The sequence below is a fragment of the Lepidochelys kempii genome, chromosome 22 (assembly GCF_965140265.1).
Source record: "Lepidochelys kempii isolate rLepKem1 chromosome 22, rLepKem1.hap2, whole genome shotgun sequence".
NCBI lineage: Eukaryota > Metazoa > Chordata > Testudines > Cheloniidae > Lepidochelys > Lepidochelys kempii.
Window position 1 is genome coordinate 7,255,289 of NC_133277.1, and position 13,180 is coordinate 7,268,468.

A 13,180-nucleotide genomic window follows, 5' to 3' on the forward strand; every position below is an offset into this window, starting at 1 on the left:
TACCTGTCATGCTCAGGGCACTGCTGTGCTGTTTATAGTTCCTTCCTGGGCAGAGCATGAGTGTGTGTGTGTGTGGATTCATTTTTATCTCTTGGATTAATATACAATCCCACAGATAATGTCATTAGCCATGGCCTAGAGTCCATGAGAGGAGAATGGAGCCTCTGGCTCAGGTCTCATTGTACTAAATGACAGGACTTAACTCCCTTGGGATGCAAGTGGTGTGCTCCCGGCCTGTGGGTGCTCACTGCCCCCCGGGGCGATGAGTGGGTGCTTGGGTGTGTACTCAATCCTAGGCTCTTTTCGAGTGAAAAATCTGTTCTCCAGTTCTTTGCTCCCTTATCCTAGAAACGCATCGGGCTCTGTCTGTGCTACTGAGTTTGACCAGTTAGTGACACAGTCAGCTCAAAACATGTTTACTGCCCTGTCCATTGGCAGCTGAGTCTTGTCTAGCTTGGAACATGATTGACTTTTTGTAATGGGTTTGACTGGTGTTGCTTCCTCCTCACTCTTCCAGTGCATCCCAGAGTGCATTGCTCCATGTGCTTCTGGTATCAGTCTGTGCACACGTTTGCTGGGCACTCAGTTCCCTGCTGAGGCATGATGGGGTAGCTGCCCAGCTTTTCCCAGAAGGCACTGGGCCAAACGCTTATGCAGTATGGCTGGTGAGGATGCCCAAACTGCCTTGAAAAAGCTGCTCCCAGGGTGCCACTCAGCCATGCTTGTCGTAACCCGCTCAGATTAAGATACTGCAAACGGGCTACCAAAATATGTCTGTGCCTGTTGCCAGGCCCCCAGGTATTTGCAGGGCACTGATCCCCGGTGGTATCTGGGCACCATGTGTGTGTGAGGCTGATGCCAAGTGCTGAACTGGCCAGTGACTGGCCAGCTGGAATGGCCAGTTGTTGCAGAAGGTTCCTTCTCATCCAAATGCTCAGCCTCAGATGTTGAGTCAGACTTGCTCTGAGGGACTAAACATCTGTCCCCATTTGATGTTAGAGTGGCTCCCATTTCTCCTCCTTAAGGGTGCATTTGAAAGGTTCTTTGTGGCTTTGAAGATCCTCCTTGGTGTCCCCAATGCTCTCCCAGTACAGTCAGTCGTTCTGGCTCTTCTGTTTCTCAGGAAGGGGCCCAGCCTGGGAGACTGCTGAGCACATTCAGCTCCCAGGGGTGGAGATGCAGGAAGGACTCCGCCCAGGGCCTCGTCCAAAGTGTATTCTGTGCATGTCTCCAAGGTAGAGGGACCTGCTGAAAAGTCACTGTCTGAAACCCCTCACCAGCTTGTAGTTGTCTATCGTACAGGTGAGCGACGGCATCGGTGCATCATCTAACGTCTCCCCTTCCTTCCCCAGATTGCACCAAGGAGCAGTTCAGGTGTAATAACGGCTGGTGCAAGCCACGCTTCTGGCTCTGTGACGGTGTGAATGATTGCGGGGACAACAGTGATGAACTGCAGTGCAGTAAGTGGCTCGACCATTGCTTCACCCCACACTGAGACCTGGCCATTAAGTCACAGTGTCGAAGGCCAGACGATGCCACCAGAACATCTGGGCTGACCTCCTGTATAGTCTAGGCCACTAACACCCCCACCCACGAAATCAACAACCACCATTAGACCAAAGTATTACAGCCCTCAGGAGAATAAACTAATGTGTGCCGCAGACAAAGAACGGGAGGGACCGAGACCTGACAATGTGTGAAAAACACTGGTGGGAAGTGTGCTAGAACTGGTGAAGTGAGAGCTGGATCTGACTCTAGCTGCAATTGCGGTGACTTTGTGTTTAGTTTGAACTGGTTTTAACAAAGAGAGGGAGGATCAACTTTGCCTGCTAAATAAATAAATAAATTAAATAAAAATTGGAGTAACTGGAGCTAGATTAATATTTTCACTTTTCCCACAGAAAAGCAAGAGTTTTATAATTTATTTAGATTAAAAATAAATTTCCTATCCCATGTTCTGGGGGCCCTAACATAATTAATCCATGCAATAAATACAATTAAACTAAGTGCCAGCTGTATTAAAATCAGTTCTGCAGGAACTCTGCTGCCAGCTAGCTACTAACCTTCTGTGTGATCTAGGAAGTGCACCCTCACCCAGACCCTTTCAAAGCAGGTGTCTTTTGTAGAGCACCTGGAAAGTTGCCAAATTCAGGCTATTTGGGACAAAGTGGGGGTAATATAAGGGGCTGGGTAAGGAATAACTAGGCTTGGAAGGGTTGGATTTTTGTAAATGTCAATTTCATCGTACACCCAAACCTGAGGAACAAAGCTGTAACTTTCTGAATCTCAAAGTCTGGCCTTCAATAATTCTTGCCTGACCCCAGCCCCAGTTTCCAGCCATTGAACATTTAAATCAATAAAAATTGGGTAGATTTTGCACACCTGTGCAAGTTTAATTTGATAAATAGCTCAACAAAAAGCTTAAGAATAAACCTCAATATTTCCCATGGAAATGATAAATCAATAAAAATGGGAATTCTGCCAAGCCTAGGAATAACATAAATGTTTTGTGGAAAAGGGGAGAAAGAAAAGAGCAGATTCCTAGGAAGAGATGGAGAAAGAAACAGAAGGGAAATAGAACATGAGTGTGGGGTTAAAGAGGCGTTAGTCTAAGCTAGAGAACCACAGGGTCTGTCTGCGTCCTGCAGCCTCACTAAGGAATCTCCTTTATATCCCTGACAGCACAGTCTGTCTCCTCCCTCGGGCGGGTTGCTGAAAACCGGGTGTATGGCACTTCGTGCCCTTTTTGCCATTTCTGAGCAGCGGCTGCTTCCTCTCTCTCCCAGAATGCCCAGATAAGCACTTCAAGTGCAGCAACGGGAAATGCATCCCTGAAACCCAGAAATGTGACAGCAAGGATGACTGTGGGGACGGGAGTGACGAGGGCACCTGCAGCAAAGGTGAGGACGGGCCGGGGAGGAGAGTCTCGAAATCGGCATGCTTGTTAGCGAGACTCGCGTGAGCCTCCTGCAGGTCCCCAGCAAGGGGCCACGAACAGGGCTTCCGTTTGCTGGAAATCTGTGGGATCATGACAACGTGACAAGAGGGAGATCTCAAAAAGCCACGACACTGGGACACGGGTGCGATTCCCGTTGGAGCTGCATGTCACTGGTGCCGCATGTACCAGCAAAACCATGTAGCTGAAACACCAAGGGGTTCATATGGTCCCCACGCCCTTCTCCTGGGAAGGAGCCTAAAGGGCTGTCCCAGACAACATTCCTCCTGGCCTCAGCGTCCTCCCCATGAGCTAGTGTCTGGGGGGTTCCCCAGCACGGTGCCACCTGGGGCTAATGCTTCTCCCTTCGGCCTGCCAGTAGTGAAGTCCGTCTCCTGCAAGGATTACACCTACAAATGCCACAACAGCTTGTGCTTGAGCAAGACCAACCCGGAGTGCGATGGGACGAAAGACTGTGATGATAACTCGGACGAGGAGAGCTGTGGTGGGTGATGCTCCTTCTCAGTGCTGGTGTGGTGGTTGGCACTCCCCTGAGTCAGGGCGTAGATCCTGAGACCTCTTAATTAATTGTTTTATGGAGTTGGAAAGGGAGGTTGCGGGGCGGGATAGTTTGGGCTCCTGAATAGACATGTGCTTTTTGGAATGGATTTGTTTTGCTAGGGAATAGCCAGGCTGTCATCAAGAAGTTGAGGTGATGGTTTGATTTTTGTTTTTATATTAAAAAGTTTACATAGGACCTACACAAACACTCTTATTCACACACTGCTGACTCTGCCACTGCAGTTCGCAAACTCTCTTCCCACTGCAGTGATAACTCTAATATCGATTGCCAAAGCAAGGCAGCAACAACACCGTTAAATAGATTCCCCAAGGATAGAGAGGGTGTCTGATGAGATTGACAGCAGGTAACTAACAGGAGTGGTCTCTTTTCTCCGGTCTTTCCCTCACTCTCCCATCTCAGACTGTGGGATCCGCTCTTACAGCAAGCAGACCCGGATTGTCGGCGGGCAGGACTCGGAAGAGGGCGAGTGGCCGTGGCAGGTCAGCCTGCACGTGAAAAGCCAAGGGCATGTCTGTGGGGCCTCGCTGATATCGAACAAGTGGCTGGTGTCAGCAGCACACTGCTTCCAAGAAGAGTCGCAGATCAGGTTGGTGGGTGCAGTGGGATTGGGTCTCTGCTGCTCTCTAGGGTTGGGCAGACTTGGTGCCATGTCAGACATGCACATGGAGGATAGGAATTGCTATAGTAGATCAGACCAATGGGCTCTCTGGCCTAGTATCCTTTCACTAATGGAGGCCAGTACCAGCTGCTTCAGAGGAAGGCATAACCAACACATGCGTAGGCTGCCCCCTGCCCATAAGGGAATAACCGAGAATGTTCTCTCCAAAGGGGAGTTTACTCTGATGCATAGGGGATGCTGCTTTCCCTCCTAACAATTCAATGGATGCTTTGAATCCTGTATTGGGCCTGGTCCAAGTAATGAGTCTAACCCCACTGTTAGCAGATGGCAACCTCTATCGACTGGGGATGATGGGTGTGCTGCCACTGGTCATGCTCGTTGGATGGGATTTCAACTCCTCTCCAGGCTCCTGTTGTGGCTAGTAGTTCTTGGCAAGCAGTGGCTCTGCCATTGGACTGCTGGGGGAACCTGCCATGCTTAGAAAAACGGAAGGGTGTGAGTTTATCATCACCTCGCTGGTCACAGCTGTTTAAACTGCATCTCGGGATCACCTTCCAGGTGGTTTGCAGTAGGTGCTCTGGTGGTCTGGGAAGCAGCAACTCAGGGATGATCTAGTCCTGCCAAAGGACTGGGAGTCAGAACACCAGGGGTCTATTTCCAGCTCTGCACCTGATTCTGACTGTGGGTGGGACCCTTAATTTCTCTGTGCCCATCTGTGAATTGGGGATAATACCCACCCTTGTGAAGAGCTGTGTGAGGTTTTTGGATGAGATGCCATGAAAGCGTATGGTAGTGGCATTGTGCCGTGCGTATTCCGGTAGGGGGCTTTGCAGGGAAGCTCCATGTTCCACCCAATAGCTCGGCAGCCACAATGGAGCTCTGAGGGACTCCTGGGTGCTCTGTGGAGCTGGTCAGAAAATGGGCACTCTTTTTCCCACCCCCCGGAGAAGTTCAATTTCGGTGAAAAAATCAAAATGGGAAGTGATGCTTCATGGGAGTTGTAGACTGGCTTCCTTATGCTCCTATTCGGTCTAGGCCGGGTTACCTGGTAAGTCTACATCTCTCATTCTGCATCCCTCATAATGGGGGCAGGTCATTGCATCATGGGAATCCGTGACTGTAGTGCATCATGGGAGATGTAGTCTTTTTGGGGAGCCCAAACCATAGAAGAGAATGAGGCCATGAGGTACCTGAACTACCGCTCCCATGAGGCGTCGTGACAGGATAGCCCAAAGACTCCTAATTCAGTTTTCAGGCACTTGTTTGTTTGACCAGAAACCAGACGTTTCCGTGGAAAGCAAACTCCATTTTATGGAAACGCGATTAGTTGAAAACCCAATTTTCTGTTCTTTACAAAAAAAAAAAAAAAAAATTTCGATGGAAAACTTTTACCCAGTCCGATCCCAGCCCTAGACCCGTCTCTGGTTTTGCCCCGTGTCACCCTGTGGCATGTCTCTGTGCAGGTACTCGGACCCCACACTGTGGACGGCCTTTCTCGGGCTTCATGACCAGAGTGACCGGACTAACAAGATGGTGCAAGAGCGGAGCATCAAGCGCATCATCACCAACCCCCAATTCAATGACTTCACCTACGACTACGACATCGCTGTGCTGGAGCTGCAGAGTCCCGTCAAATTCACCGCCACCGTCCGGCCCATCTGCCTGCCCGATGCCACCCATGACTTCCCTGCTGGCAAGGAAATCTGGGTGACCGGGTGGGGGGCCACCTCGGAAGGAGGTGAGGGGGTCACCTGGGAAGGGGTGAGGGAGGTGGGGCTGGATGCCTGTATTTGCTCTGGGTCCACCGGATGCCACTTGGCTGATCAGCGCGTAGCTCAAGTGGGGAGGGGGAGAACCTGCAGGTCTTGGTAGTTCCTCACCTCATTGGAAACTCATTTAACCCATAGGCCGCCATTGGAGGGGCCCTGTGCTGAGAATGAAGGCATGTTTCCAGCAGCTGAGAGAGAGGGTGTTTTGGGACTGTCTGGAGTGAGTCCTGAGTCTGCTGCCAGACTTCCCCCTCAGCCTGTGCCGCACATGCTGCCCCCAGCCGTTGTAGCTGGTTTTGGATCCTCTTGCTGGGAGGAAGTGGGCTTCCGTCAGGAGCCTGCAATGCAGCGGTGGGGAGAGGTCAGGGCGTGGCTGGCAGTCAGTGGTGGGATTGAATCTGACGGGAAGGGAGGTGTCTCTGGGGCACAGCTCGGTTCTGATGGCTGGAATTGGGGATGGGAGGCAGGGGCCTCACTTTGGGGGAAGTCGTGAAGGGAGCATGTTGGTGAGGAGAGCACTTGTCCGCTCGTAACCCTCAGGGCGCTGAGGATTAGGAGTTGGGGCATGTGCTCTCCACCCCAGACGCTTTAGAGGGGACTCCCATCTTTAATGCAGCTCTCCCCTCTGGTCTTTGTAGGTATTGGTGCCACCATCCTGCAGAAGGCGGCGATTCGGGTGATTAACCAGACCATGTGCAACACGCTGCTGACTGACCAGATAACGTCGCGCATGATTTGTGTGGGGATCCTGACCGGGGGTATTGATGCCTGCCAGGTAGGAGCCTCTGGGTTTGGAAGGGATTTAACCAAATTGTGCTGAAACCCTGGGAAGTGGGGGTAGCCCTTTCTTAGCAAGCTGGGTCCAGCACGGCGGCTTACTTCGTATCTCCGTCAGCCCTTGTGTATTCTGGATACATAGGCAGTCTCTCTCCGAGGAGAGATTTTATTTCCTTACTGTTAATCAATGGGAATCGCTGATGTTCTTCTGTAACACCCCGTCCTTTGGCGGGGAGGTGTGTGCAGGAGGTGCTCTTTGGCTCTGGATCCAGATTTCAAAACATGGGTCACCGCCATTTGCTTGTCGGTTCTCATCCGTCCCTGGCTCACTGGTGCTGGGAAGCTGTTGCTAGCTGATAGCTGTTTGCCTGATTCCTCTGGCCTACCTGCCCGGAGCTGTGGTCTCCTGCAGAGAGGCCAAGGACTCAATGAGCCCTGAGGCTGGACTCTCCTGCCTCAGCCAAGGAGCCAAGATCAGGGCTGAGAAGGCGCTCAGTGCTGCTGCCTGCATAACAGGTTGCTAAGACGGTTCTATTCACCAGCGTGAAATTCGCTGGAAGACGGGACTCCCGTTCCCCAAATACCGTCAAGGTCACCAAGGGAGGGGAGAAGTTGAAAGAGGAAGTTAATGCAAACATCAAGGAGCTTCAGAGACTCCTGTGAGGTCTTTTTAGGTGAAAAAAATAAACCACCTAGAAAATTCCCATGTGAAAATTTCATTAACTTACAGTGACAGTTGATCACCCTCATACCTCCTACCCCACCTCTAAACACACTCGGGTGCAAATGACCAGTGGACATAACTTCTAGAAACATTCCACGTCCCTTACGAATTCCTTCATTTGGTTAATCACTGTATGTGGGCACAGGCAGATCCTCTAAATGGAGGAAGAGCCCAAGGTGAGAGGGGGTTAGCCTGTTTTTTCACCTGTGGTTCCGTTTCCGTGCAGGGGGACTCAGGCGGGCCGTTGGTTAGCGTGGAGAGCAACAACAGGCTGTTTCTGGCCGGTGTGGTCAGCTGGGGAGACGGCTGCGCCCGGCGGAACAAGCCGGGAGTCTACACTCGGGTCTCCAAGCTGCGGGACTGGATCAAGCAGCACACCAGTCTCTAGGAGGGCTCCAGCGAGGGGCTCTTGATCCGGATGGACACACAGGGTGGGCGGCGCCTCTCACGTTCCGCTCTGGGTCTCTTTCAAGCCGGTGGTTGAAGACACTCCCAGCTGATGTGAAGGGAATCGTGTGTGTGTGTGTGTGTGTGTGTGATTTCCTCCCCTCCCCCATGGGACTGGACCAGCGGGACGCCTGGCCTGTTCGAAGGCATGGGGGTGAGAAGTGGGCAGCTTGTATCCTTCCCCGTATTCCCTCCCCTCCTCCTTCAGGGAGCTGCCTCTAATGTGAACTTAACCCCTACCTCTGGTGAGCAGGAACCTACAAAGGGAGAGCATAGGAATCCTCCTCCCATCTCACCTCAGCATGAACTGTGGCGGGCGGGCGCACATTGTGGAGGGAGCCGGGAGAACCCCCTGCTCATCCTAGTCCAGAGGGATAGGGCTGCAGCAGCCACCGGGGGGTGCTGCACAAAGGACACGCTTGTCCGTATTTAAAGTGGGGCTGTGTGTGTGTGTGTTTCCCCAGAACTGCCCAGTGTTTGGCAGGTGATGGCAGAGCTGTTTTTTGATGAATGACGAGGGACTGCCCATTCAACCCCCCGCTCTGGCCCTGGCAACCATCTAGTTCCCGTTCAGATGGGCTTTTAAATACCCATTTTTTTAACTGTGTTTTTGATTCTTGTTTTCGGAGCAGGTTTAATTGTTGAGGATCTCCAGTTGCCCCTGATAGTGCTGCACGGGGCAGGTTAGCAGTCTGTATTGGTTGCCTACCATTGAATGACCCCCAAAAAACTCCTCTCCTTGACTCCAGTAAAACACTTAAATGAGAGGTTGAATATCTAGAGGTAAAATCTCCCCTGATCTGTCAATGATGGAAAATCCAGGCTCTGTTGGACCCACTCCCTTCTCCCGCCCTGAGCTGCTGCATTCTGCCTCCGGCCTGGCGGTGGTTCTGGGACGGGACAGCTCGTCCTGCTCTTAGATCCTTTCCTTATGTCAGTGCAACGAATGCCAGGCTCTGCATGGCAGGGAAGGCTTACTGCTGCCCACTGCAGGGGGGTGATGGAGGTGATAGTGATGCTTCAAATGAATCTTTCCTCACAAGAGTGGTTTTGATCTGCTTGTTTTGGAGCAAAGCGGAGGTGGTTGGCGACACCCTGCTTGGATCCTGAGAGCTGAGTCAGGGAGGAGATGACTGGGAAATCCCCCTGGTGCAAGACAGCTATTCTCACGCCCAGGGCGGTTGAGATGGCACGTGGCAGTCAGCTCGGCCTAGCCAGGGCGCTGTTTGTGCTGGGGTGGCTGCCGTTCAGTCAGTCCGTCTGTTCTCACTGGACCGTTACTGAGTGCCAGCAGCTGACCCTGCTTGCTGAGAGCTAGGTTTGTGTACCATGCACACTAGGGGATCTAGCATGTCAGGGGATGGATCTACAGAGCCTCCATCTCCTTTTGAGGTGGGTTGTGCCTAAGTTTAAACACAGAGGTTTGGCCCACTGGTCTCGGCACACTGCTCAGATCCACTACCTTCTGGGACTTGTAGTCCCTCTGCAAGGTTCGTCACGCAAACCCACAAGGAAATGCATCTAGCCTCTGTTGAGGGGCCTCTGGGGGTCACATTGCAGAATTCCAGATGGGCCAGTCGCTATTGAGTTGCGGGCTAAACTTAGCTCCCCCCTTGTCCGCCTGCTTTTCACAAGAATGGTTTAAATGTAGCTACTGGAGAGCCTGTGCGTGTGTATGGTGTGTGTGTGTGTGTGTACGCATTATCTATCTTCTGACCTGTTTACGGGTCAGATTGGCATTGCCACAATGTGCCTTAACTGTAAGAAGGGAAGTGTGACCTCGTTAGCTGTCTGTGAAACCCCACCGCCCGTCTGTGGGACACGAGCGCCTCAGTCCTTTAGCTGGTTCTTTAGTCCTTGCGGCAGGCTGAAGCCTTGGGTGCCATGTGAGATTGTGGAGACGAAGGGTCGCACGGAGGCTGCTCTTCAGGGTACCCCAAAGTAGGCCCCCAGGCAGTGCGTTGAGATCCTGAGCACAGGGCTGACCCTGTAGCCCTTATATGGACCAGTGGGAATATTGGGAATGATAATGGCTGCAGCGTTAGACCCAGACTCTGTAATGCCTTTGAGCAGGACGTAGGCAGGGTATGGACTCGGAGCCCCAATAGGAGACTTCTGGCTGCTTGGGAACATGACTGCAAGCCCTGCTCTGTGTGTATGTGTAGCGGTGATGTAATAGAAGTCATTTTGTGATTGGCTAGCGTTGCTATGGGGACAAGGTGGGAGTAGGGACTTGTAGGTACCGGTGAGGTGGTTCCTCCATGAATCTTTGGTACTTCCCTTTTCTTGCCAGTGCTGGGCCCTGATTCTGGAATCACTGGCACCCTGCTCGTTGCAGGATCAGGCAGCAATCTGCCAGGACAGAGGGGAGCTGATAAACGTGTAAAATCATTTGCGCGTTTGAACAGCTTGCCGCAGCCCTAAAGAGAGTGTTGCCGTTTTAGGAAATGTCTCTGCCTGCCCCTGGTCCCTGGCACAAGCCAGGCTGGGTTAAGAGGCGGCACCTGATGGCTTTTTAATCTGTTTTTTAAAAAGGAATGTTGCAAAATGATTTCAAATGTGCTGATTTTGATCCGGTTTTCTTCTGTATATATTGCTCCCTACGGTAGTATTGTACATATGTTGGAAGGATGAAAGCAGGCCCTTCCTGCTCAGTTTAACCTCCTTCCGCACTTCTTTGTTGTAAAGTCACTTTTTTTGTAAAGATCTGAATGAAATGGAGAGGCTTGGAGAAAACCTGTATTAAACTGGGGATTTTTGTATTACTCTGAACATTTCATTCTTTATTGCTGTACCGAGAGGTCTTGGAGCACTTCGTAAACCTCGCTGAACTGATCTCAAGGCCCTCTGTGAGGGACGGATTCTTGTGCCTATTTCACAGCTGGGGAAACTGAGGCGCAGAAAGGTGACTTGACCCAAGTTGCAGTGGTGGCGGTCTTGGTTGGATATTAGGAAACACTATTTCACTAGGAGGGTGGTGAAGCACTGGAATGGGTTACCTAGGGAGGTGGTGGAATCTCCATCCTTAAAGGTTTTTAAGGCCTGGCTTGACAAAGCCCTGGCTGGGATGATTTAGTTGGGGTTGGTCCTACCTTGTGGGGGATTGGACTAGATGACCTCCTGAGGTCTCTTCCAACCCTAATCTTCTAGGATTCTGTGATTCAAAGATTGTGCAGGAAATGGGTGGCAGAATATCAGACAAGATCTGGTAACCTAATATTGACGAGGGTCTAGAGAGGAAGCATGGTCCAGTGGTTAGGGCGCTGACTGAAGACCTGGGTTGAAGTCCCTGCTCTGCCACAAATTTCCTATGTGAAGTCACTTAATCGCTCTGTGCCTCAGTTTCCCATCTGTAAAATGGGGTTGTCGCCCTGTCCTATCTCACAGAGTGTTGCGAGGGTCACTCCGTTACAGATCATGCGGTGCTCGGATACTCTGGGGAGGGGGGCTAGGTACGTACGTCAGATAGATGCTGGGTGTAGGGAGCTGCGCAGCTGGAGAGAGAGGCTTGCGGAGAGCTCCAGAGGATGCCAATAGCCAGCCAACCTTGTTGCAGCAGCCCCTTGGGCTGAGCCTCGGAAGGAAGCCAACTGCAGCGGATGACGGCTGAGCCACAGGAGGGTGAGTAACCCTACGAATCTCTATCTGGTATCGGCCCCTGGCGGCCTCTGCTCTCCACGCAGTGCAGCGGGATGGCGATTTGTACTTATGCTCTCAGGAAGCGGGGTTTTCACTTTCCCAAATCTGCCCGTCACGAGGCATTGAAACAACCCCACGGCTTGTCCTCCACCTCGCTACACGTTGCTCCCTGGGAGCTGCCTACATGGCAGCGGCAGCTTTGTGAGATCCCTGCTCAAGGCACACCTCTGATCCTGGGCCTGGGGAGAGGAAGGAGGGTTAGCTAGTGACCTCGTGGGCTGTAGGAGCATCCTGAGCAGAGCTGGCCCCAAGTCACAGAGTTAAGCCGGAAATTCAAACGTTGACGTTGGGACTGCACAGACCTGGGCTTCGGCCCACTGTGGGGATGACATCAGCCATAAAACTTGACTCCAGACCGGGCCTCGCCCAAGCTCAGGGCCACCGGATCCCGGGATTCGGCTGGCTGCCTATTGTGCTCTGTGGAGCATGTACCTGTTAGCCCTGTGATCACCATCCCTTCCCATGCCGGAAGGCGGGATGCTCTGTAGGAAAGAGCCTTAGCTTGCTGCACGTGACATGGGCCTTGCCAAAGGCTGGCTCGGTCACCGATGGCAGTGTAAGGAATGCATCAGGAAGGCTTGGCGATGTGAACTGGCTGTTTGAAGGGGATGCCTGGAATTCTGCACTCATGGGCACGGAATGGGCTGGTGCAGAAAAAGGACCTCCTAGAAGGGCCTTGATCTGTGACGGGAGCAAATTGGATGCAGGTTGTCAGGGCAGTGCCACTTGCTCCCCGTGCACCAGGCCTATCCTATACCCTAACAACAACCTCCTCCCTCCCTGCAGGACTTGACCTGTCTGGATCCTCACTTGCTCCCAGGTTGGGACCACGGGGCTGCTTGTCAGACTCTCAGCTCAGGTAAATGGAACCCACATCCTATCTCCTGAGGGGGCTCAGGCACGGAGGCTCCCTCCTGGTTGGAATGTGTGTGGCTCGCTCCAAAGGGCGGGCAAAGAAAGAGGAGGCTGGATCCCTACGTGGCGGTGGAGGGCATTTTTGGCATTCCAGTAACCTCCACAGGCCCCAGCCCAGGTCAGGGCTCTATTGTGCTTGATGCTGTACAAACCCAGTGAGAGAGAGACTCTGCCCCAGGTAGCATCCCGTCCAAATAGATGAGGCAGAGGGTGGGAAATGGGGCACAGGCAGGGGAAGAGACGGAGGTGGAAATAGAGCCAAGGTTTCCTGATTCTAGTGCCAATGCTCCATCCACTAGACCACGCTCTCTCCTGTCCTCAGTCTGAATGGATCTTCCTCAGCTGTACTCACCCTGCAGTTCAGTTTCTAGGGCTCTTTGGGCCCGGGGTAGGGTGGGGAGGGGAGGCATGTGGTTTTATGTTGCTCCCCCTCCTAGCTAGTGCTTCCTGTGGGTTTCCTTGGTGGGCCCTCCCAATTATCCAGTTGTGGGGCCTTCATTGCTCGCCAGCCAGGACGGAGCGTGGGGGAAAAGGAATGCCTCCTTTGTCAGCAGCGTTCTCTGTGGAGGTGATGCACATGTGAAGAAGGGAGGATGGAGTGTCTCGGGGCTTGTCTGTGATCAGAAGTTACTCCAGAATGAGGTAGGGTGGGAATTTAAAGTGCTGCAGCTATCCTGGAGTAGGATGTTCCACATGGAGAGCTATTCCATAA

The 13,180-nt window shown here is 52.4% G+C and overlaps 1 protein-coding gene across 6 annotated transcripts in view; it reads left to right on the top strand.

Moving 5' to 3' along the window:
* ST14 (ST14 transmembrane serine protease matriptase) overlaps positions 1-13,180 on the top strand; it is an 88,080-nt gene that overhangs the window by 68,118 nt on the left and 6,782 nt on the right. For 5 of the 6 annotated variants that reach the window (XM_073321182.1, XM_073321180.1, XM_073321179.1 and 2 more), the window contains 7 exons: positions 1,353-1,460; positions 2,787-2,900; positions 3,315-3,440; positions 3,918-4,104; positions 5,601-5,875; positions 6,545-6,681; positions 7,634-10,626. In XM_073321182.1, the coding sequence (XP_073177283.1) occupies positions 1,353-1,460; positions 2,787-2,900; positions 3,315-3,440; positions 3,918-4,104; positions 5,601-5,875; positions 6,545-6,681; positions 7,634-7,795 (1,109 nt within the window). In that variant the 3' untranslated portion in view covers positions 7,796-10,626. Of the gene's footprint in view, positions 1-1,352; positions 1,461-2,786; positions 2,901-3,314; positions 3,441-3,917; positions 4,105-5,600; positions 5,876-6,544; positions 6,682-7,633; positions 12,413-13,180 lie in introns of those variants that run through there. The other variant, XR_012155949.1, reaches the window with a different exon arrangement.